This window comes from Haemaphysalis longicornis, unplaced genomic scaffold (genome assembly GCF_048455015.1).
Source record: "Haemaphysalis longicornis isolate Haplotype H1 unplaced genomic scaffold, Haemaphysalis longicornis Haplotype H1 scaffold_90, whole genome shotgun sequence".
Lineage (NCBI taxonomy): Eukaryota > Metazoa > Arthropoda > Arachnida > Ixodida > Ixodidae > Haemaphysalis > Haemaphysalis longicornis.
Window position 1 is genome coordinate 897404 of NW_027526461.1, and position 25746 is coordinate 923149.

Here is a 25746-nt window from a genome sequence, read left to right on the forward strand (position 1 = left end):
TACGTACCCTCACCAAGTTCAAAATCATTGAGATTTTGGGTAAGGGCGTAGTTGTGTCTCTTTGCTCACCAATTTGTGGTTGGGTGGAACGGCTTCTACAGTTTCTGGCTACTGGCGCGTCATGTGGGCATCGCCATGTGCCAGTCGCCTGTGCGCTACCGAGCAGACACATTGATTGATTGATTGATTGATTGATTGATTGATTGATTGATTGCAAACAGCAATCGGGATGTCAGGATTGAACAATGAAATTATTTTGACTTTTCGAAGGCTATGGGTCTGATTCCAAGCCCCTCTGCTCCTGAGACTTCGAATCTTGACCACTCAGCCATTATTTTTCTACTAATATTTCCATTTTTAATATATGACGTTTTGGCGTTTGCATTACAGGCCAGCTTCGCTTTTGTGGTTATAACAGGCGCTTTTGTTATTCGGTACTTTGATATGTGACCTTAGTTTCCTCTTTTTCCCACCGTGCTAGGGTCGTTGAGGCTTCATCTGCTTCAATACAGAAAAGACAAACTCGGCCACGAATGTGGGCCGATAACAGGTCACAATTGCGGATCGTGTATTCGAATTTTGTGACCTAGTTTAAGCCCTGCGAGGCAAAAGTGAAATTCCCCGTGGCTTGTATAGACTTCGGTGCCATTAGGAATATACAGACCATATTCACGGTATTCAAAGACCATATACAGACCATGTTGCAGACCTTATTCACGCACAGATGTCACATGACCATGTCACGTGATTGGCCAGAAATCTCAACGCCAGCTCATATTCCCCGGGCCAATACTCACATATATAGACACAGCGAATGAATGCGGGCTCGTTCGGGATCGTTCTTTCTCGCGTTATAGCTACAACTACACAACTGATCTCACCAGGTACTGTCTTCGAAAAATCGTCGTAACGGCTTAGCTGTACGTCAACAGCTGTGGCTGCGATTGCCTGCATTGTGGCCATCTGTGATTTTTTTTCTTCTATTTTCCTGTGCCCATAGCGCCGCAGCAAACAATCACTTTATACTACATTTCATTTTTCCCATAAAACATTAAGCTAGGGTAAAGTGCTGTTTTGCGCTATCATTCCACGGTGAACATTTTACAACTCGCCCAGCTGTTCGTAATACTCAAATTTGGGTACTTATGTTCCCCTTCTTATTCTTGCATATTCTTCTTCTTCTTCTTCCGCTCTATGCACCTTCCATGCTATGCCTCTAGAGCTTTGTACTAGGTTCGAAATGCTGCCTGGTCCGGCATATAACGCTGCGGATACCACGGGAGGCTGTACTAAATAGGTTCAACTATGCTAGGTGAGGCTCCCTGGGACACAAACCATTTCCTCACCAGACAAGGATTTGGCAACCCTGGTTGAGTACACTTGCTAAAAATCCCCCCAATGATTATACAATCACACTATCGGCCTTCAGGCACTCGATAAGCGTGGCTGCAGATCTTTGGGTGAGGCCCTCGTCCTGCAGTGGACATAACCAGGCTTAAGATTAAGATAAAGATTACTCTCACGATTCAGTTTTAAGTTGAAAAAATGTGAAGCTCAGAGTTATTTTTGTTTGCTTTATTGGCATTTGTTTGAGATCTTTTGTGTTCACGCAGTAACTTAGGGCGGAAATTAGGATGTGAACTTTGTTAGCCATGCGCCAGTCACTTCCGAAGCAGAGGCATGTCTCAAGTATTTTGTAACTTAGGGCTAATAATTTATAGCTGTTATCTAACATACACTTAGTCGTAAGCGTGTTGAATGATTTATATGTTGCAAGTTTCCATTTGCACTACTTGCGTAAAGCTCGAAAGATTCCATTTTGAAAAAAAAAATATTTTCCCCATACTAGTCAAATGAATATCTTTAGCTCGGTGCGTTGTATAACGAGCATGTGGCCGATAAAGCGCTTAGTTGGGGCCTGATGAGAAAATTCAATTCCATGTTTTTATGGCACGTTGTTTCGTTTTTTTTTTGTATACTATTAATTTATTTATGCCACGACGTGCGGGCAAACCGGCTGCTCGCCCAGACTCGTTCCGTAACAGGTCTTTTGCCAGTGTAGAATCTGTCAACGAGGAATACCAAGTCATTCTGCCCCACCTTCCCAGCGGACCGACCACCCGGAACACTCTGTTTCTGCATGCTGACGTGAAAGCTAGGCCTTACCGGGTCGAAGAATTCCGCGACATGTTGGTTGGTCTAGCATTGCTCCCCGAAGTTATCGCTTTGGGGGCGTACCAGATGAACCACTTGTGGGCGGTCACCTTCAAAGATGCGGAAGGACCGAAGAAGCTGCTCGCTTTGAAGGAAGTGACTGTGAAGAACCGCCGGTGCATCGTGATTGATCCGCAGAATCAAGAAGTGCGTCTGAAACTTCACTGGGTTCTTCACAATGTTCCCGACGACGAAGTGCGGAACGCCCTGGAGCCCTACGGAAAAGTGATGGAGGTCACCAAAGACCGGTGGCGTGTGCAGGGCTGCACAGCGCAGGCCTCCACGACGCGCCTCGTGGCTCTCAGGCTGAAAGCCGGAATAACCATGGACGACCTCCCGCACCAGGTGCGAGTTGCCGGCGACCAGGCGTTGGTGGTGGTGCCTGGAAGGGCGCCGCAATGCTTGCGGTGTCAGCAAAAGGGCCACGTGCGACGCCAGTGCAGGGTGCCGAGGTGTGCGCTGTGTCGTCAGTTCGGCCACGAAGAAGGTAACTGTGTTCGCACCTACGCGAAGGTGGCCGCACCGGCAAGTGGCGAAGATATTGCGGAACTCATGATGGACGAGACCGAAGCCGAGGAAACTGCCGGGGGAACGCGCGTCAAGGACAACAACCCGGGTGAGACAAAGGCAGCGTCGCCAGACGCGGCGGCAGCCGCGTTGCCCGAGGAACCTCGTCCTCGGGACGCGACGCAGTCTCTTTCACCGGTTCTTTCCACCGACAGTGACAGTATGGATGAAGACCAGGGAGCAGCTGACGAACCAACTGAGGTGACGCTCACCAACACCGACGGCGAAGGCGCCGACGACGGGAACGCGAGCCCTGTGGTTGTGAAGCGTGCGCTCGACGACGTAATGAGCGACGGAAGCACCGCAGCAGGTGACAGCGTGGCCGCTGAGCCGCCCACAAAGACGCCTGCTTTACGGCGGTCTTTGTTGCGTCCTGCTCCAAGCGTTCCTCCCGAAAGAAGTGTGAACGGAAATCGACGGACTTGACTCCCTGTACCGTCGCACGAACGGCGCGCTGCAATGCAATGGTAAACGCCACGCTGTCGCCTTCTCTTCACTAATCGACCACGAAGCTAATTAGAACATTGCGAATTGCCACTTTAAACGTGCGAGGGCTAAGCACAAAAAAGAAGCAAAACCAGCTATACCGCCTCGCTAATGAACTTGACCTTGACGTATTGGCGGTTCAAGAAACTAAGGTCGATGGTGATGAGCAGACTGACAGTATGGTGCGCCGCTTTACGGCGCAATACAATGCTGTTGTAAGCCGCGCAGTCGGAGTGTCAGCGGGCTGTGTGTTGTTTGTGCGCCAAAGTGTGGGTGTTCAGGTCAATGAGGTGGAGACTTGCCATTCAGGGAGGCTTGTGGTTTGCGATTTCTCGCTGTCGGGTTTGGAATGGAGGATTATATGCGTGTACGCTCCGAACACGGTAAACGAAAGAAAAACATTCTTTGAGGGCATGCGCCAGTACTGTGACAGCGACAAGGTACTCATCGTGCTAGGGGATTTTAATTGCGTGCTAGCCGCCGGTGATAAAACAAGCACCACAGCCTACAGAGACGCAAGCACTTTAGCACTTGGGGATATAGTAAATGACTTTGCGTTAGAAGACGTTGCCGAGTGTCTCGAGGGTGGGCGAGCGGTCACATTTACGCATTTTCAGGCTGCCAGCCATGCCAGACTAGACAGAGCGTACGTCACGCTCGATTTGGTGCCGTTGTGTCAGGATTATTGTGTGCGGCCGGTCACGTTTAGTGACCATTGTCTGGTCGTATTTTCGATGAAAGGTTCGAACAAGCAAGACAAAAAATTTAATTGGGATCTGTGGAAGATGAATTCTAAATTATTAGAGGATGAAGTGTTCAGTAGCAACTTAATGATGCGTATAGAAAAACATAACGCTGACAACAAAATAAGGCCCGGTGTGAAATGGGAAATGTTCAAAGAGCAAACTAAAATCGACGCGATAGAACGATCGGTAGCAATAAAAAGAGAGGAGAGAAAGAAAGAAACTATTTTGCGCGAGAATCTAGAAAAATTAACGCGGGAAGAGTGCCGAATGCCAGGCGAGTTCACGGCCGAGATACGAACAGTGAAACAGAAGCTAGATGCACTCGAGACTGAGCGCTATCGCGGAGCGATGGTACGGGCAAGGGCCGAAAGAATTATCGCCGATGAAGCGCCGACAAAGAGAGCGCTTGGCACCGAAAAGTGGCATGCGCGTCGAAATCACATTCCTGAAGTTGAATGGCAAGGGGTTGTTACAAGTGATAAATACGAAATAGAAAACTGCTTTCTCCAACACTACAAAAAATTGTTCGCATATAGCCCAGTTGATGTTGAGCGCTTCAAAAATGATTACCTTCATCTTTTGCCCAGACTTAGGGATGAAACAAAAGATCTGTTAGAACTCCCAATTTCAATAGAGGAGGTTACAAATGCAATTAAAGATCTCAACCCTGGAAAGTCACCTGGGCCTGACGGCCTCAGTGCAGCCTTTTACAAGGCCTTAAGAAATGAATTAGCAACAATTTTGACAGATGTGTATAATGAGGCTTACGATATTAATGTTGTGCCAACGTCTTTTACCGTTTCACACACAGTTCTTATTCCTAAAACCGAGGACCCCGCAATGCTGCGTCAGTCCACATCATATAGGCCAATCAGTTTAACCAATGTTGACTATAAAATATTCATGAAGATACTAGCTAAAAGGCTCCAAACAGTAATGACAGAACTTGTGGGACCACACCAAACGTGTGGTATTAGGGGACGCACAATCTCCACGAATATCCACACAGCCCGTTGTGTGTTGGAATGCTGCGATGCAACAGGAACCAACGTAGCGATGCTTCAACTAGACTTAGAAAAAGCATTTGACAGAGTTCCCCATGAAATATTGCTGTGCATTTTAGACTATGTGAATGTTGGCTCTGTTATTCGGGAAGGTGTGGCCATGACGTACAGGTGTTGCAAGACGCGGTTAATAGTAAATAAGGCTGTGGGAGAAAGCATAGAAGTACAGCGCTCTGTACGCCAGGGATGCCCACTTAGCCCGTTACTTTTTTGTTTATACATTGAATCACTTTGTTTAAGTATTATACGCAGCGACAGCGTACACGGATTTCGGCTGCATGGGGCAGAAGTTAAACTCTTAGCTTATGCGGACGATATTGCTGTTTTTTGTTCAGATGTCGAAAGCATCAATGCGGTAGTGGAAATCGTCAAACGATCCTGTGCGGCGAATGGGAGTGCCGTAAACTGGAAAAAATGCCTGGGGTTCTGGCATGGAAATTGGCCATCAACCCCTAGCATCTTCGCTAACATGAATTGGGTCAGCACACCGGCAAAGTACTTAGGTGTGCCTTTGGAATTTTATAAAGACAGCGATCCGTATTGGAGGAAGGAAGCCGAAGTAATGAAAGAAAGGGCAGAAAAGTGGAAAGGGTGGAGCTTATCAATATTTTCAAGAACGACTGTGTGCAACTTATTTTTTGTAAGCAGACTGTGGTATGTCCTTCAGGTTCTTCACTGTTCCCGAGCAAATGTTCAAAGACTGCATCGCGTATTCGCTGTGTTTATATGGGGGTCAAACTGGGAACGGACAAGCCGGACAAACCTGTTTCGTAGGGTCAGGGACGGAGGTTTGGGACTAGCACACTTGTTTGTACGTCAAATTGTAAACCGTTTCTTGTTTCTCCGCGATGTTAAGGATCCAACGTTAAGAACTATCTGTCAATTGCGCTTGGGTAGAGCGTTACCGGATATTATAGTCACGTCCAATGTTATACCTGGCGGCCTGCATGGTTTTATGAGAGAAGTTGTACTGTCATGCCGTTTCTTGGCTGTTCGATTTTCTTGGGAATACTTGTGTCAAGTAAATAGGAAAAAGTTGTATAAAGACGTGTGTGATGTAGTCCTCCCTGAACCAATGTACCGGTTGATTTATAGAGTAGGTAGGGGTAAAGATGTGCTTAAAAGAGTTAAGCGTATGCAGGTACCCCCTAGCGTAAAGACGTTTTTCTTCAAACTGCATACTGGAACCCTCTCTGTTAAGACGTGGATGGCAGAAAAAGACTTGTTCGTTCCATGGGGAATTGACTGTAACATATGCAAAAAAGCTGAAACTATTGAGCATGTATTCATCGATTGTTGGGATGCTGTGTTCCTGTGGGATGTGCTCCAACGAACTCTGAAAAAGGATCTGCCTGTGGACGCCCAAGGCATACGGTACTTGCCTGTTGAAAACGAGGATGGTATGCCTTACGACCTGATCATGCTTGTTGGATTGAGCTCTATTTGGAAAGCAAGAATGGCCGCAAGGTACTCTGACATCGATGCACGAAGCGCGAGACAGTATTTTAGAGAGGCAATGAGTGAATACGTGGAAAATCAAAAATATGTGTCGAATCCGCCCGAACGTCTTGCAGACTTGGAATCGTTGGTACACCTAAGGGACTTTTAAACACATCACGTCAACCAAAGTCAGGTTGACGGCTGTCTGTGAATGAATGTCTGTGTTCTGTATGTGCCAAAGCAGGCAATAAAGAAAAAAAAAAAAAAAGTCGATAGCTCAGTTGGTAGAGCGGTGGACTGTAGCGGTTCTTCAGCGATGCGGATATCCATAGGTCGCTGGTTCGAATCCGGCTCGACGGACTTTTTTTTTATTGCATGTTCGCTCTTTATTTTATATTTTCCTATGGTTAAGGTTGCTTGACGCGTAGTCCTGCGCGAGAATACGAGATGATGCACTGCAGGTGTAGTGCGAGGTCATTAGCTGGTGACAGAGTCTGTTCGATGGATTCGTAACGTTATTTGGGAAGGGCGTTCACCACATCCCCGTTCAGCTTCTGCCCTGCGCCATGTTTCCCATGCACCCGAGGAGCAGCTAAAGCTTTCGCCTTCACGCTCTTGGAAATTTCTCAGTATCCCCCCGTAATTTTTCATAGGCCCAGCATCGTTAGCTAACGTCCCTCAGGGGAGCCGAGAAAATTGACTTGGTAATGTGAGTTTAGATTGCTTATTATTAGCATCGTTTTCACCTCCCTCTCTCACTCTATGAGGGTGATATGAAAGTTACCTGCGAAGAATTTAACAACTATGCATGACATACCTGTACATGCGCTACCATCGTCTTTGCCATCGTCTTTGTAAGGAATTAATGAGCGTGATATTTATCACGAAGAGAGACTCCCAAGTTTCAGTGAGACACGCCTGTAAGTTTGTGTAACGCTGACATCAAGTGTATTCATGAGTTCTTGTGAACATATATCGAACGTGTAATTCGTCCTTATTAAGTGTGCGTACGTATACGAACATCTAAACATTCACAAATGCACGCTGTTCTTCAGAGAGAGAGAGGCTCTATTAGAGGAAAACAGACAGGTCTGCGGCATCTGTGCTTCGGCAATTAAATCAGATGTGAGTAGCGTCTCTTCTTGTCAACTTCCTCGTGATCGGTTTTCGTTTCTTTTTTTGCGCTGTGAGCGTAAATAAAAAATCCCGTTTAAGAAAGTATAAAGTAAGAACATGTTTCCTCTATAGCGACAATAGCGAGTCATATTGGGAGTCATATTTGAAGAACAGGTCACGTGGAACGAGCATGTTGAAAAGGTTAGTAATAACAAGATTTCGCACGCGGTTGGCATTCTAAGACTGCTCCGAACTTTTCTACCGACCAAAATAAAACATGCTATACATACAAACGTTTTATTTCACAGATTAGCTACTGTCACCTAATTTGGGGAAACACCCATCTTTTAAATATCAAGCTACTCCTGTTGCAGAAAAAAAGCTGTGCGCGCAGTCTCTAACGCACCGCTCATTGCCCACACGGAAGCAGTTTTCACAAAACACGGCATTCTTTAAGTTTGATTTATTTGCAATAATATCTAGCTGAAGCGTTAACATGCAGGGGAAAAGAAGACGACACACTTCATCTCACAGCAATCTAACCTAACCCGGAATAATACCAACTACCACACGGGCCATAAAGAACCCTGGAAAACACCTTGCACGCCCACAAATTATAAAGTTCTATATATTATAAGTTATATAGATATAATGCTCGCGCGCAGGTTGCCATTCCTACTAAATTTACCAGATCTGTAACTTTAGGTCTTGTTTCTTTTTGTGTGCATGTGTGGTTTTCTATTCATGTGTCTGCCGTTTGCTTAAATAACTATTTATACTGTATCAATTGTAAAAACATGCAAGAGTGTAGAAAGGGTGAACGGTTGTACCGATTATTTGTTGTATAGGTTTTGGATGCTCTTTGTTGTTGCTGTTTTCGTTTTTTCTTTCTTTCCTGTTGTTTTTCTTGCCCCTATTATTACCACTGTACAATGATGTACCGCAGTCCCGGCTGCTGCATTATCAACTCAGATTGACTTTATAGGATTTTTAGTTTACTGAGGGGGACGGACCCAGTCGAACCGATCCTACGAAGACTTTTTGTCCGTTCTCCCAGCATCTCGGAGAACGACGTTGTATGAATATGATTTGATTTGATTTGCAGGCGGTTTGTCTTGTTTTTAATGGGTTTTTTTCTTTCTTGCTGGTTCGTCTGGCAGTTGAAGCACTTCTTATCGAGCCCAAGACAAGACAGGTGGACGGATCAGCGATTAGGCGCACGGGAAATATGGCGCAGGGTGGAAGTTGAACGAGCATGTGCTGAACGAATTCTTGCAAACATATCACTTGTGGAATACGTTCTCAGTCAAGTGTGTGCTGATATAAAACATGTAAATATTCACAAATGCACACTGTTCTTCGGAAAGAGAGAGGGGGTTCCATTAGAGGAAAAGAGAGAATGTCTGCCGGCATCAGTGCTTAATTAAATCACTGACTTTTGTGAGTTGCGCCTCTCCTTGTCGTCGTCCTCGTGGTCGGTTTTATTTCTTTCTTTTTTAGCGCTATGCTCACAAACACAAAACTAAGTTTTAAAAAGTATACAGTAAGAACGCGTTTCCTCTATTGCGGCAATTGAGAAAAAGGTGTGTTGTTCTGTTTTAATTGTTTTTTTTTCCTTCTTTCTCGCTGGTCCCTCTTACGGTTTAAACACTTCTTATAGTGCTTGAAACAAGAGGGGAGGAGGAAATCAGCGCTCAGGTGCGTGGGAAACATGGCGGAGGGCTAAGTTGAACAACGACGTGTTGAACGCCCCCCCCCCCTCCCCCCCCCCCCCCCCCCCCCCCCAAATAATGTTACGAAGCCCTCAAACATACTCTCTCACCAGCCAAGTATTTTTGCGCAAAAGTACGCGTCAAGTCAATTAAACTATAACAAAATATGTAAAAAGAGCGAGCCCGCAAAAGAAGTGTCCGTCGAGCCGGATTCGAACCAGCGACCTATGGATATCCGCATCGTTGGGGAACCGCTACAGTCCACCGCTCTACCAACTGAGCTATCGACGGAACGAAACGGGAGCGAGCAGCCGGTCTGCCCGCACGCCGAGTCCTCGATTAGTTGAAAGTGACCCATAAACGCAAGCGGGAAGGTGCGTACCGCCCTCTCCACCTCCAAACTCTTTCAGCCAGCTCCCCGTGTCCCGTCACGTGCACTGTTACGTGAACTGGCTGCACTATGAAGTACTTCGCTCTTGTTACATTGAAGTTGTCGTGCGCTGGGTTGTGGCCAAAATTGCGTCGCCTCGATGGTCGCTCAGAGCTAGTGTAAAACGCGCTGCAGCTCTCAATGTAATGCACGTACCTCGGGGAAAATTATACTGAAACTGACCGCTGTGGCGTCTGCATCAATGCGCCCGGTTAGATTCAGTTGCCACAACTAGTTCACAGTAAAATTGTAAACAGTACAGAATGCTCGTCTGCTGCCATTACATGGGCACCTACGGAGTGTTTATATGGTTACAGGAAAAGGCTGTACCTCTTCTTTTAATAGCCGAAACTATACCGAAGCAAATTATATGAGAGTTAATTTAGAATGACTTCAAATGATGTTGTGGTTAATGTCATGCTTAAAATAGCGTACGGGAGCACGGTAAAGAGAAAATAGCTGCGCTTCCTTGCAGCAACGAATTAACAGCTGCCAATGTGTATCGCAAGGTGCTATGTGGTGAATCAATGCGGCCCTCCCGGGCCATACACTGTAAACGCAAACTAGCCGGAAATGGAGTTTTAATCAAGTAATGTGCCCTGAAAAGTACCTATAGCAAAAAATGTACTCCCTAGGCATGATCTAAAGAAGTGGGCGAACCTCCCCGGTAGTACCGTTGCCCATCCGGGTAGCAAAAGGGAGGATTTAGAACGACTTAACACCATTTGTGAGATGGCGTTCGGTTCCTTGTATACTACCACGTCCACAATAAACGCCCTATCTGAGGTAATCATCTCAAGCGGGCGGTCGCCATGTTAGTCTTCTGTTGTCTCCGTGCACCAGCACTTCAACCGTGGCCTAATGCTAATTAGAACGAGTAAGCAGGACGCAACGGTTGCACACAGCTACAAAACCAATACCGTACGTATACCCGTATAGATGCTTCAACCAGCGCGATCACAGGCAGAGAGCGCGGCCGTGTTTTCTCAATCTGTTTATTTTGGCGATAGGTGGTGTCAAACTCTGCTGCTAACGAAGAGGCAGTTCTCGCCGTTGCAAACAATTGCAACGTTCATCTGCTTCGCTTGCTTGCGCATACATAGACGATTTAAATTCCCGTGCCAGCGCGCCAACGCACCCGACTGCAGCGACTCAACTTGCCCTGGCGGCACGACTGGCTGCCCGGATGTATACAACCTCTGCTATCAACGCAGCGCGGCCGGTGACTCGGCGCGGCCGGAGCTTCAAGGCTCGCCTTGGGCCGTCGTTTTTTCTTATTTGTGAAGGACTAGTAGTGCCATTTGGAGGAAAGATTTACATGTGCCCCTGTCACACGAGGAACGGCCGCAAACAGCATTTGGATACGGCGACAGGTGTGGACAGCTCGCTGGTAAGTGGTCTTTCATCAGTCGATGCGTTTGTCAAACGTTTGGATAGGGTTAACAGCGAAGTACCCGGGTACCCGTGCCGCTCACCGCTCGTACGCGTACGGGCAAAGAAAAAAAGCGCACACTCGTATTATTTTACTTGTTTGTGGGTTTTGGGGTATGCGTTCGCATTCTTTTGTAGGCTGGTTTGTAACAGGGCATTCGAGGTAAAATCGTTTGTCGCGCGCGGCGTCGTTTCAAAGCAACGTGACGGTTACTTCGTGCTGGCGAAAATCAGCGCAGTCAGACGGAAGCGGTAAGGAAGGTAGAGAGGTCGGGGAAGAGGGCGCTAATATATAAAAGAACGCGTAATGCACGACGAGAAATATAACACAACCCGCCTGCATTTCTCCGAACTTCAGGACAGAGCCGCACACGGGTACGTTGTCACAAACTCGAGCGTACGACGTCTAAAAGTACCGTATATTTTTTTTTTTCATTTTTCAGCGTGACCTGAGCCACTTATCTTCTCATTGCCGCGCATGCAGACCTGATTGTATCCCTGTGTTTGAGCGCACAGCCATCGTTTTGCGACATAAGAACCAGCAAACGCGAGAAATTGTAGAAGCCAGCCACATCAGAAAAGCTGGTTCCGAAGGTGTCAGTCATCCCTCTATCGCCCTGCTTAATCGAGAAGTCGCATATTTAGACGCACATTGAGCGCTATTTCGGTGCTTCTTGGAATGCGTGTTGGGGGTGGGAGGGGGGTCTTAATCCATGTATGATGCGGTTATCTTTGCTGATTTTTCGCCTTTCGTGCGCCTCAAAGTTCGTTTTGTGGTTTTGTTGTTGCGGTTTTTTAGTATTTTCGGCTGAGTGCGCCGAGAACTGTGACGCATTGGGGGCGCGGCAATTGGGCGCTTGGGCATATAAAGCTTTGAATTGTGCAATAATAAACTAGTTGCGAGTGTGCGCTTGTGCCGTCTTCATGTGTTCTTGTCCTCGTTAATTTGCGCGCAGTTTATTTTTCGCAATGCATAATTACCAACTCGCCCAACTCGCAACCCTTTTACAGATCCTATACTCCGTAAAAATGAGTTGCCTGTCCTTTTAGGTACGGCAAAATCTCGCGCAGCGCATCATTCTGCCAGGGGGCCATATCCTAATGTCAATGCACACACTATGAAAGCAGCTTGCACTTAATGCGTCACTTTGTCTGCTGATAAGCATTTTAGATTCGCCCCTCTCATCATCATTCACTTCGTGGAGATGGCGGGATTTTCTTTCATAGCTTGTTGTCACTGCAGTAATTAATAGCAGAATCAGTCCTACAAATAACAGAAACGGTTCGTTTCACGTTACAAACTAACACACTTTGCACCACACGGAGGAACAATCGGTTGCAGTGATGAGGCATAAGGGTAACTTGTTGTTAAAGGGTCATTGAAGACAACCAGCAAGTTGATTTCAAACGGAAGTCGGACCTCCGCATAGCCATTTCAGCATTGATTTAGTGCCAAGATGCCTTAAGTGCTGAGAAATCGCTGTTCAACTGCTCATCAAGCGTGACGCAAACACGACTGCAGTCGCTGTTTGCATCAGGATAAACCGGAAGCAAGTGAAGCAGCGGTGATTAATAGCAGTATACAAGCAACTGAATACAACATTACCATGTACCAAGCAGTTTGGTCAGTTCCGGTCAAATCGCTCATGCTTCCCCAAACTCCCCTGTCATTTGCCGTTCGAGACCACTAAGCAAAATGTTTCTCCATTGGACCTGTGATCAGTATTTACGCTTCACTGAAGAAGAACATTGGCCTTTTGAGGCCTCGCAAGTTTTGGCGTCGAACGATTCTCTCATGCGTAGCTCGCATGCTCCCTTGGAAAGCGGTACTGCCACCCCAAGTATGGACGAGTAGCACCATCCAGCGGCAGCCAAGAAAGAAGTTGTGCGCGTCAGGCCACTTAAGCCCTTCCGGTGAAAACGTGTTTTTGCTAGTTTCAACCTTATTTAAAAAAAAAATGCCAGGTGTAAGAGGGGTATAATAGTGTTCCCCGTGAGCTAATCTATCAACCTACAGAGACTTGCATTTTAACTTCACTGTCATTTAAAGTTGTGCTCGAGTATATTGTGCGGAAGTAATATCTTTTTTATTGCTGCAAAAGCCACGATGGTTAATGTACTGGCACTTGGTTTTATGAAGCCTTTGCATTCCTAATTTAAGTACTGAAATTCGCAGGGAACCTGGCGTAACTATTTTATTACTGTGCCGAAATATTAAGTTCGTTTAACCATAGTGTCTGTTTTGAATTTTACATGTGGGGCATTTTTTTTTCTTTTTTGCTTTTTCAGGTAGATGTTCCTTTGACTCCCTGCCTGCATTCCGCGAAAGGGGAAATTAGCCTCCGCATCGATGGCCAGAGTGTCTTGACTGCATCATCTTTACTGGGAGGACTGTGTAGTCTGTTTGCATCGTTCTGGGTTTTCAACATTCAATATCCCAAGAAGGCACACAGAGCTCTAACGTTTGTGGAACATGCCTTTTTGGACCTTGCCAGCACCAAACCACGTGTGAAAGAGTTAGAACTAATTAACTTTTATCGCATCAATATCCCTCACCAATATTTTATTTGTTTTCAATCCTGTAATCATTGGATAGTAGTTTAAAGAATTGCGTATTATGTTTCTGACGTTTTCTTTTTTTTACTGAACAGGGGATATTTGATGGGCCCTTCTGTATGCTGAGAATACAGCTACCTTTTAGTGAAGCAATAATATTAACCAACTAATATAACTTGAAACAATTATCTAAATAATGTTGGCAACTGGTGCCAAATGAATCAACTCAAAATTATCGGAAAAACACGAATTACATGGCTTTTTCTTCTCACTCTGAAGAAGCTGTCGCGATACCACCCATTCTGTTCTATATCCTTGCAATTAACCCCTCAGACTGGGTCACTTTTCTTGGCGCATTTGTGTCTTTATGAAAACGCACTGGTATTTTCCGCAGCATATTTCTCGTTCTTTATATTACTCATTTATCCATAGCCATCTCATTGCTGTCTGTCTCCTACATCATTTATCTCTTGTGCCTTTACCATCTACAAAATGCTCGTTACCTTTCAATATCAAATCGTTACACAGCTCTCGCACATTTCACCACCAATTGAAAAAAAAATTTGTTGTTGTAAACCACTGCAATCATTTTTTTCACTTTGTGTACTGAGTACTGATGCGTACTGATAAGTACTCACGCGTTCTCAATCCTCTAGTATTATATAATGATGTCACTTACCATGCCGTTGTGTTTGTGCCTATATGTTTTTCGCGTATTTCCAGTTCTTGTAGTAATATTGTTTCTACAGTTTGTTCAACTAGCACACAGATCGCTCATTTCACCACCAACTGAAATTTTTGTGGTTGTTGTAAACCACTGCAACCATTTTTTTCACTTTGTGTACTGAGTGCTGATGCGTTCTGATAAGTTCTGATAAGTACTGACGCGTTCTTGATCCGCTATTATTATATAATGATTTCACTTACCATGTGGTTGTGTTTGCGCCTATCTTTGTTTTTCGCGTATTTCCAGTTCTTGTAGTAATATTAATTCTACGGTTTGTTCAACTAGCATTCTATTGCTGTCTTCCATTCCTAACTGGCGTGTTTTTAGCAATTTACCATTTTTGCTTTCTTATAGGAGGTCGCCCTAAGTTTTTATTTCGGAGCCTCCTTGTGTACACCATGTACCATGTAAACTTGTATGCGAAAGTTCGTTTGAAATAAACCTGAAACCGAGCAAAACCGTGTGAAATCAGTACTCCCGCAGGGAACTAGAAACTCTCCCTTGTGGCCTTGAAAAAACTCCTTTCGGAAGGCCTACAAAACCGCCCAAACTTTGCAAAACTCCATTCAAAAGAAATATATGCTTCCCTTGAACCTCCTAAAAACTCCCCTCGCGAGGCCTACAAAACGTAAAACTCCATGCAAAAGAAGTAAATGCTTCCCTTGAACCTCCTCAAAACGCCCCTAAAATAACATAAGTACTTGCCAAGGGAGCCATAATAAGCTCCTATTCAACCGCCTAAAAAGTCCATAAACATCACTTAAAAACGCCTTGAGGAAGTAAAGAATACTCCATTTTGATCTCCTTAAATTCTCCCGAACATTTCTTAACACTCCCTAACTACCTCCTTTCTATCACCTAAAAACACCCTGTTTTGAGGAGGTAAACAAAACCTCCCTGTTCCATGTAGTAAAAAAAACTCCTACAAGGAGGATCACTAGAGGACAGGCGAAAAAGAACCTCTAGGGAGTATATGGGTGGAAAAAAAGTTTAGAGTGAGAGAGTTCTTGCAGCTGTTAGATAGTTTTCAAGGACAATGCAGCCGAATAATATGCTGAAATTGTTGAAAGTAAGTGATGACAAAAGAAAGGTAATCTAAAAGCGATAACTTTCACACCGCTAAGCAGATTTACTTTGAATAAGTTGCAAAATTGCACATTTTCAGGCGCTTGGGCCCATCTGAAAGGGTGTATGAAATGCATTAGTTTGTGAAGGTTTTATCCGAGTACTTTTTGCTATAAGTCAAAAAAATATTTTTTTTATATACATTAAGCGGCCATCACAGTCCCGGACAGTGGGCTGTAAATCCGCTTTACTGCACAGAAACATTACCCCGCGGAAGTGGAAGATGCGGCGGCCGCACGCGTTTTGGGTTCTCACGTGGCTAGCTGGCTTACAGGAGTGCGGCTGCCAGCTAATGGATTTCCGTTGGGTGCATCTGTTACCTGAATAAACGTAGGGTTGCGAATGTGATTTAAAAGCTGCAGGTAATCACCGGCGGGTGACGCATCCAACGGAAATCGAGTAGCAGGCAGCCCGTACTACAGCCCGTGACAATATGTTCACTACATTGTAGTGAACATATTGTCACGGGCTGTAGTACCTTGTAAAAGGACCGCAACGATGGAGCCAAGATTAGCGAGGTGTTAGTTATGGCAAACCTCTCCTCTAGGGATACGCGCCACGCACTGATTGGAAGCCAAGCTCGTACGTACATAGCCTTAGGAAGGAAGACGAGGACGCTCAGAGCTGTGCGGACCCGCGCTGTACGTCGGACACTGGAGCTGCCTTAGCTACCGGCTTGTATATACCCGCTAATACATTTGATCGCAAACGGTGCCTCTGCTGCCACGTGGCAATGTTACGTGGCGGCAGGACACGAACAATGAACGATTACGAGCGATCTATTTACACTGTTTACAGGCGGCCATGGCAGAGTCCGCTCAGTCTGCACACCCGCCTCTTCCTCGTCGTCTCCGAAGCCGGGCTATGGCACTATGGGCCATTGTCCATTTGTCCCGTGACTATATGTTTCCAGGCCGGCTTTTGTGCATTTAGGAGGCTCCAGTTTTAACCGGGGTCACCGACGTAGGTGCTTTGTCCTTTGGAAAGTCTGGGTAGTGGAGTAACATGTGAGCCAAGCATTGACCGTTGTCAGCGATGATGGTACGAAGTGGTGAAAGGTGCGTGTAGCCTTTAAGGGAACTGTCGACAGGAGCATTCTTGAGAGTTGGTCTTTTAAAGACGATAGTCTTTCTTGGGCTACTTAATCCCAGAAATTTGGTCTGTCTGTCTGTATGTGACTCGATTCAGCCACCCGGCCAAAGTAAAATTAATATTGCCCAATAGTCTTATATATACACACAGCAAAACGTAAACGTCTAAGCCCGGTTTATATGTTCATACTTGTCAACTTTGTTGAACAAGTACAAGACATTACGCAAATATAAGACAGGAAATTAGTACACAAGGGATATTTACAGTGTTGCTTTCTTAACAAACTCATGAATGCTTGCTTTTTCGATAGCAAATGATATTCTGCATCTACTGCAGGAAACCGCTGCCTCCTGGCGGCATGAAAAATCACGCGGCAATAGTAACGAAAGGTTCCACTAGCTAGGTTCCACGTTCTGCTTGGAACGCACGTGGAGCACGGCCACGCGGTTCTATAAACCTTGTAGTCGGCCGCCTCCATTCACGCGCGTCTCCGCTGCGCTGCAGCGCTGGCATCGAGGAACCGGGCCTGTAGCAGTGGAACGCAATAAATTCAAATCGCCATGAGCAAACCTTTAGTGTGTTTACCTTGGGATGAGCGCGATGGTGCAGGTACAGCATGAGAGGTGAGCGGAAAAGCAAAGGTGGGGAAGGGGGGGGGCATTTCCTAGGCAAATGTCTACAAAGACTATCGTCTTTTGACGACATTTGCTACGAAAGGAGCAGATACGCGGCCAATTTTTTTTACTCAACCATTTTTTTTGGCACCCAGAGCAGGAATATAGCTTTGACATTATTTTCCGCCCACGTAAAAAGCTGATGGTTTACCTGTCCCTAGAAAGGTATCTAAAACTGGCTCTCAAGGCGGTGCCGCCAACATCGTCGCAAGCACTCTTTCCATGTGACCTTGTAAAAAAGTTCCACTCAGCCGTTAAATTGAGGTCATTTTCATGGTAACACAAATTTAGGAAATGTTTCTTGGTCTTGTACTGTGACGATGCACAGCCGGAAGAATGGAAAATTCTTCGGACAGCAGAAACTTCTCGTCGCAGAACTTTTAGCGCCTTGGCTTGAGCAGTAGCCACGGCCGCTATCGTATCGCCCAGGGAGTGCGAAATCACGGCAAATGATTTCACACAAAGGTACCCAATCTTTTCTGAGCGCTAGTATGCCACGAAGGAGGGGTGTATCGTGGCTTGCATGTTTCCGTGGTGGTGCGATTGGGGAGCATCTTGAGCGATAAATTTACAATTTTCTTTATAGATAAACATTTATGATAAACCGAAAATTATTTCTCAGATACTTTGCTTGCTGCTTCCATACGAGGTGATTTAGCTTGAGCTCTTCTAGTGAGACTAAAGACTTTTTCCGGCAGTTGGGCTGGACCTAAAACTATTCCTTTTAGATTGCGGCGAGGACTGCAGCTGCAATCCAGCGTTCAACATGCAAGTGCTCAACTTTTTATGCATCTACTCCACTCTACAAAATGCTCAGAAGGGTATCTTCGCTTGCTCACGCATGCAGTCTTCATCGTTGATGTTGCATAGCATTGTTGACACCAGTTCTCCTCTAGTTTGCTTGAGGCCTTCGGAAATTTACCACCTCCCAAATTGACAGGTGGTGTCATCCTTCAAGGTCTTTCTCGCTTCCGCTTTTACTGACCCACTTCATTTGCGGCTGTGCATTATTTTTATGGCGAGGACAACACCGTTACAACCCAACGAAACATGCGTTATCTCGACGTGCGGGGCCCCCGAATCTCTCCGCTGCTGCGGAAGAACCCTTGGTGCAGTGAAGCGGACTTACGGCCCGCCGACTGAGAACGTGGTGGCCCTTCAATATAAAAGAAAATATAAAAGAAACAACTTTCTCACTTAAACCAAGAAGTAGTCCAATTAAGCTTTCAGAAATTAATGTTCTTTGTACACCCTTTCAAACGAACCCAAGCCTGTGGTTATACACGGGCCACCACACACTGCGGCAAGATCCTGAACCTGCGCAATTTCGTAAATTTTTCAAAGTTAATGTGTTTAAGGGTGTGAAAGTGCTCGCTTCCAGAAACCCATATTTTTTACGCACCTGTCTTCAACAATTTCAACAAATTATGCAGCCGCATTGTGCTTGCAAACAATGTAAAAGCTGTAAAAAATGCCTGAATATGTCCCAGAAACACAGCAATGCTTCACCACAAAGCACAATGCCAGAAAGATTGACAACTGTTAATGCGTTGTAGCAAGGAGTATTGTCTACCGTGCTCCGTGTAATGTTTCATCTTTGGGATTTCTTTTTCACTGACGTAGGTTTTTGTCACCACCGCGATATTCACAATACTGTAATTGACAGAACAGAAAAGAAAAATCCTCCAGAAATCCGTTGCGAGAACAAATAATGTATAGAGAGATGGGCCAGGATTTCTTACAGCGTAATCGGAGATTGTCGAGCGCAGCGTCTGGGAGGTTCCGAGTGGAATGGCCCCAAAACAAAACGAAAAAAATCGTTAAAGAGCAGTACCCGCACACTGCCTTGTTTCTGCACAGAAACGTATAACTTGCGAGGTTAAGAAATTTATTTGTTGTAGTAGAGTTAATGTAGATCGTTTGTAAAAAACCCGAGACAGCAAGACCCTAAAAAACGAAACGTCTCCCATTTTGCCGGACATCGGCCGGCTGGGAATAGAAATGACAAAAAAAAAGGCGCCGAAACTAGCGACTCATGGCCAAACCTAGCCATACAAATCAAATTCCCTTTTCTAAGAGAAAGGTTGTTAAAACTCGATGCTTTCTCCCATGCAATCTCAGTCACAGTCACAATCCAAAATCCGAGCTGCTTTAACCGCGTCGGAATAAAAAAAAAGAATGGAGCAATCGGATAGACGTCGGCTGCATAATGCTAGTTAACCAGGTTTGATTCCGACCATGGGGAGTGTTTTTTCTAGAGGCTCGTTTTTTTTTTTTTCCTTCGCTTACCATCGTCACCGTTTTGTGAAAGCCGTTGTGCAAAGTTGGCTTTCCTGCAGAGCGTTGAGACGCGGCAGTGCCACGCCATCAGCGAGGCATAGAGAGCTTCGCTTTAAAATTACGATGAAGCCACGAAATAACCACGATTCCTCTAGTCGAGCACCCTGACGCCATTACCTCCAAAAGAAAAAAAAATATGAACACGCAAGATGCTTCGCGAAAACGTAAGGTTTGTGAAACGGGGAGGTCGCGAAAAAATGCTGACTAATTAGTTGAAGATTAGCCGAATACACGAGCACTTTTTTTATATTTGCAAGTCATCGAGAACAGCATGGTAATATGCCTGCCCCATGGCTGGGCAGTCCCGCGGTTACTTGGCGATCCGATGTAAAAGCAACGGTTATCTGTTTTCCAGTAGTTACGGAGACCCGCAGCAGACGACTCTCTCATCCGTAAACACAGCCGACAGACACAGAAAACGCCGTCCTTGGCGAGCCATCATGCCTCACGTCCAGATTTTACGCTTATGCCATCTCTGAAGTTTTTTTTTCTTTACGCGAACTCAACACAAAACAAAAAGGAGGAAAAAAAAAACAATTCCGTCGAGCCGGATTCGAACCAGCGACCTATGGATGTCTGCACCACAGGGAAACCTCTACAGTCCACCGCTCTACCAACTGAGCTATCGACGGGACGGAAATTCGCTTACGGTCGGCTCGCCTAGACAAAAGCCACGCTCGCAGGTGACCCAGAAATGAGTGCGAGGCGCCGCATGTTCCGCGAAACTCGTTCAGCCGAAGTGCTCGCTGCGGGCGCGGCAAGTATACACTTGGCGTGCGCTTATTTTCCTACATCTTTGCCACTTTTCCTTACGGTGTAAACCAATTGGTGTAAACCAATTTTCAGAGTAGTGTTTGTTATAACTCTAATATGCATGTTATATACACTGCAAAAGTATTTATCCCCTTTTTGTCTATAAGTGACACCCTTACACCCTATCAGAAAACAAAGAGAAGAACCGCTTTGCGATGGTGTAATGAACAATAAAACACCCTTTAAAAGGGTGTTTTTTAGTGTTTTTTCTAGTGTGTAAGGATGTTACAAAAGACAAAACACCGGTAAGGGCGTTTTCCTTTGCTTTTTTTGCTAGGGTGTAAGGGGGTCAGTTATAGGCAGGGTATAAATCATTTTACACCCTGAAGACCCTCTCTGCTGCATGAAGGCTGACCTTTTCATACTGAGAATCGCAATCACGCTACAAGAAATTTGTTGTCTTTGGTGAGAGTGTATACGCACTGGGTATTCCTTAGCTCTATTTCTCAAACAAGTTGATGTGTCCTCATGCCTGCCTGCCGCCACAGCTTACATTCCAAGCACGGCGCTGGAAAGGTGTTTAATCAGGCAGGGGTGGGGCGAAGGATTTCCTGACATGGCCAGGAAGGGGGTTTCAAAACGAAACTGTGTTTTCCGAGGATTGCGGGCCTAAAGACGCAACAAACTTGGAAGTTTATGCGGGCCTTATAAACAAACCAACAGATGAGAGAATCCCCAGGGCACCTAAGCACTCCTTATGATGCAGTGATTGCGAAATAATTACTGTGCGGGGGTCGAACGTGTTTTCCCATTAACGTTGTGTATTGTCGTTGTCGTTGCTTTTCCTCTGTTATTCGAGCATACGCAGTCAGGAGATCAGCCAAACATCAATAGCTGGAGAAAACGAGAAAGGTTCTTGTCTAATTACGGTGCTCGAGGAAAATAACTTAAAGGGATTTCAAAGTTTTTTTCATGACCTAATTGGGGAAGCGAGAACAGAAAGTAATAATGATAAAATAAAAGAAAAAAGATAGGTTCAGAAATGCATAGATGGTATTCACTGAAAAGTTTAGCGGGAGATTTCTTCGCTTGGCAACACTGGAAATCGCAAAGTCTGTGCCTGCCATGGAGGAAAAAAAAGCTTAGGAGAGGCCCTGACGTCACACCCAGTGCAGCCGGAAAAGCCATTTTTGTAAGTCGAATGGCGGACCCTTTTTCCCTCTCTCTGGGTACACCTTCTCCGCCTCCTCCGTCCTGTATCGCCTCTCTTGTCGTCTGCATCTGCCAGCGCCGAGCCGGCGGAAATCAGCTGATAGGCATGTAGAAGGCCGTTTTGCAGCGCGTGACCGTGAACCTAAACGCGCGGTTACACGGCCTTCAGTGTAGCCGCAGCAGTTTTGCGAAGCGACTCGCTCTTACAATGCCGCAATGCTCGGTGCCAGGCTGCAAGTCGCGATCGGTACCCAAGGAATTGGGCGTCACTTTCCACCGGTGAATGCATCATTCCGCTGACTAGTATTGCTGTACATTGGTGTGCATTCATCGTTTGTTTGCAATCGCCGCCGTTTATAGGTTCCCAAGCGATGGAGAACGGTGCAAACAGTGGGCGAACGCCGTGCGGCTACCGGACTAGAAAGTGCCCAAGTTTGCGTTGCAGTTTCACTGGCAATCCCAGGGATTACTAGTCAATTAAACGGCCGTTCTATATATATAGGTAAGCAGTACTTCATGCAGATTTCAAGCTAAAAAATTGTGGAATGTTTTTGCCGTTGTTCGCGTGCCTTCGATAGAATTTTTTGCGAAGGAGGAGGAGGAGGAGGAGGAGGAGGAGAAGGAGGCAAAACGTTTTATTGAGCAAAAAAAAAAAGGAGAGGGTGGGTGGCGTCAATAAACTTTTTTTCGCCAAGTTTCAACTTGCCTCAGTGTCAATAAATTCAAGGTGATATCACTTGAAAACGTTCATACGTACACTAACCTCGCAGTCTGAAGCGTTGAAAAGCGAAATCCAGAGCGAGACCACAAAAAGATCCAGATTCCAGATCCAGCAGTCTTCCAGTCAACAGACAGACACCTACTAAGGTAATAGGACGATGGAATTACATCAACTGGGAATCTACCTTTTAGCAATTGCGAAGCCACTGCCGCGCATTGCCGGCCTAGCAAACTACATGCCGCGGCGATAACCAAAAAATTGAGTTGCGAATCGTTCGGTTGCAAGTCGCCTACGTACTGCACATCGTGTAGCACTTACCGAAATCTACCTGACGGGTGTCCGCGCGTACGATGGGACGGCGCGTTCACGATATCTGCACTTCAATAGACGCGTCGTGATCGCGACCGGAGCAAAAGCTTGACGTGATACAAGGTGCACTTGCAAGTAGAAATTAAATGACATATTCACATCGGCGCAGCTGACGCAACTCGCAGCATCCTTTTCGAGTTCCCCAAGACCGCAGCAAAGCGAAGCAGCAATCTTCGCAATCGGACGGCAAGGCAGGCGCTGCCTTTCCTCCATGACTGGCGGACGGCGGGCGGGCCGTTGCTAGGACGCCGTTGCTAACGCGACTTCCAATGGCCGCCGAAAACACGTGACTTCCTCCACACTTTTGCCAATGCGCGGGGATAGGTGGGGGAACTCTATGGGTGGGGGCCTCTCCTAAGCTTTTTTTTTCTCCATGGTGCCTGCGCATGTTCAGTGCGTCCGCATCTCGCAGAAAAAAAAACAAAATGGCGCAGCTTGCACTACTAGTGCAAGGCTGGAGAAACAGAAGAGCTGGCGGCCCCTCTCCCTTCGTCAGAGACCTGGCTCTTGCACCTCAGATGGATTTTAGAACTTGCCGCTGCTTAAAGTTCTCCATGCTTGGCAGGCCCGGATCGTTTTGCCCGCAGGCTTTCACATCTCTCCAAAAGTGCACCGCGTGAGGACGTTCTAGAGCTGGCATTAACCGGTTTCGCAAACTCGGTGTCTGTAGCGTTAGCTGTTCCGTGCTCCCCTCTTCAGGCGTGAATGCACGTGACCTGGCGAGGAGAAGAGCACGCGAGAGATCACGCCACGAACGCTGGACAGAGTGTTCTCCATGGTCGAATCGGACGACACCGAGCGCGGTCCTCACGAGGCGCATGCTAGCGTGCGCTAGGTATTTTTTTATATGTTTTGTGAGCTCCTCACGTGGGGCAAGCCCACGCGCAAGCCTGGACGACGCCGGGTGATCTTCACAAGGCGCCAGCTCACGTGCGCTCGGTATTTTTTTGTATTTTTTTTTGCGAACGCCAATAGACCAAGCTCAAGTTTAGACAGCTGTGCGGTTAAATATCAAGGGCGTGCGTCGTGTTTCCCGTTTCAACCAGATTCTCGGCCGCCCCGTCAACAGACATATTAATAATCGCACTCAAATTATGTGGTGTAACCCTCCTTGCCCTGGAGACCTTCAGATCCCCGTGGAAAGAAACCGTAGCTGCGAACGAAAGCAACACGGCGCGCGAGAGGCCGAAGCTGCAGTCGTCGCCTGCGACGACGGATGGCGACACATCTGCCCTCAAAAGTATGTTTAAGTACAAAACCAAATAATGGTTCTCAAGAAATTTTATTGATGGCAACGTAGGTACGATTGCAGTGCTGCAGCTAGTACATACGAGACCATCTCAGAGCCGTGACGTGCTTGCACTCATCAGTCGGCACAGGCGCTGGCAAATCGCAGGCGTCCTTTAAACAAATGCCTTAAATTTTGCTTCCGCACAACAAGAGTTTCGGTAGCAATATTTCTGTTGCTGTCCTCTAACAGGTGACAGACCTTGAAGGGACGATCGGCTTTCACTAGCACATGCGCGCCACTTGGTCCATCGAGACGCAGTTGCACGCGTACGTAGGCTCCGAAGTTTTTTACCGCTTCAACCAGTCGATATTTTTAACTGCGGACACGGAAAATTACGATTTTCTAACAGCTTCGCAGTTAAAACAAGAAGTACACAGTCCTTTTCTGTCACCATGCTCCCCGTAGACGGCCGCGTATTTACTAACGCTTACAAGGTCAGCGTGAACTAAGCAATTACGAGAGGTAAATGAAACTGGCCGTAATTCTAGAGGCGTCTAGAATTTTAGCGGATTTTTGTTTTTTTTTCAAGATACCTACAATAAATTTAGACCTACTCAGCATTGCATGCTGTCTCTAGAGCGAGCGTGTGCGATTATTCAGTGTCGACACGACCCGACAGACGCACGCAGTTTTGGTCACAATTAACCTAGCGCAGGACAGGGTCCGCCGTGAAAATAAAAGTCGCCGTGAAAATAAAAGTCTGTTAATGGGGCTATGAAAACAAAATGCGAATTTTATTCGTTTTCAACATTGGCTTGGCTCGTCGGAATAACTCACCACATTTAACGCCATCTTCACTCAAATAAGCTGTACAGCGGAACTTGGATTTCCCAAACTCAGTAGGACCTGCGAACTTTTTCATTGGGACGGGCCCGTCGTTAGATCTGGAAAGCATCTATGAGAAACATCTAGAAAACGTCTAGAAAAGCATACGGGGAACTACGCTGGGAATCGCGATTTTGTTCGTTAATTAATCAAATGCACAAGATCCGCGTTTCGTAAAATTGAGGTCGAACTGCGTAATGAGCAAAGGCGAGAAAAGGCAGTCAACTGACCATTTAGTCTCCCGCACTAGAATTAAGACGCGTTAGGGGAGCAAAGCACGTAAACAGACTTAAGCTCCCGTGATTTTTTTAATCTCCTACAGGCCATCAAGAACGCCCGTGTGCAGCAGCAGATTTCAAGCGCACGTCGAAGAACCCCGCTGGGGTCTGAATTAATTTGTAACCTTAGTCTACGCGCTTCTTTCGTACACACTCTTAATGTGCGTACACACTCTTAATACCATTTCATGGAACTCTAGAAACTAGAAGGTGAATGTAGCTGATAGTTGTTTTTTTTTCAGAAACCAAGAAAACAAGAGGTTTAGGTACAGCATTGACAAAGTTGATTTGGCAAAAATGAGTCGTCGAGCACTACAAGACGCATCCATTATTTGTCCTTGCAACTGCATCTTTACGTAGGCTATAGAAGGCTCAACTTCGCGCGTGCCTACGAGCCACCGAATTTAGAAGACGGCAACGCGGTAATGAAGCGCGAATAGCACCACGATGGCACGAACGGGGCGGCAGGAGCTGAACCCTGTAACCTCAGAGTCTTGAGTCGATACCGTATGAAACAAGAACCTGAACAAGAACTGGAACAAGAACTGGAACAAGAACTGCGATGTTGCATTCGTTG

General features: G+C 46.2%; 2 protein-coding genes and 3 non-coding genes across 5 annotated transcripts in view; 2 read left to right on the top strand and 3 right to left on the bottom strand.

Moving 5' to 3' along the window:
* LOC144154757 (tetratricopeptide repeat protein 8-like) overlaps positions 1 to 25746 on the bottom strand; it is a 171007-nt gene that overhangs the window by 46638 nt on the left and 98623 nt on the right. The gene's annotated exons all lie outside the window — the stretch shown is intronic.
* On the top strand, positions 2242 to 3207 carry LOC144154751 (uncharacterized). Its single transcript, XM_077685868.1, has one exon. It carries the CDS (start codon positions 2242 to 2244, stop codon positions 3205 to 3207), a length of 966 nt encoding a protein of 321 aa, XP_077541994.1.
* Positions 6784 to 6877, top strand: Trnay-gua (transfer RNA tyrosine (anticodon GUA)). Its single transcript has 2 exons — positions 6784 to 6820; positions 6842 to 6877. It is a non-coding gene; the product is annotated as a tRNA-Tyr (tRNA).
* Positions 9543 to 9636, bottom strand: Trnay-gua (transfer RNA tyrosine (anticodon GUA)). The gene is made up of 2 exons: positions 9600 to 9636; positions 9543 to 9578 (listed from the first exon to the last, which is right to left on the bottom strand). It is a non-coding gene; the product is annotated as a tRNA-Tyr (tRNA).
* On the bottom strand, positions 20259 to 20352 carry Trnay-gua (transfer RNA tyrosine (anticodon GUA)). Its single transcript has 2 exons — positions 20316 to 20352; positions 20259 to 20294 (listed from the first exon to the last, which is right to left on the bottom strand). It is a non-coding gene; the product is annotated as a tRNA-Tyr (tRNA).

Coding starts and splice junctions, on each gene's coding strand:
- LOC144154751 (XM_077685868.1), top strand. CDS start 2,242: ATGAACCACTTGTGGGCGGTCACCTTCAAAGATGCGGAAGGACCGAAG.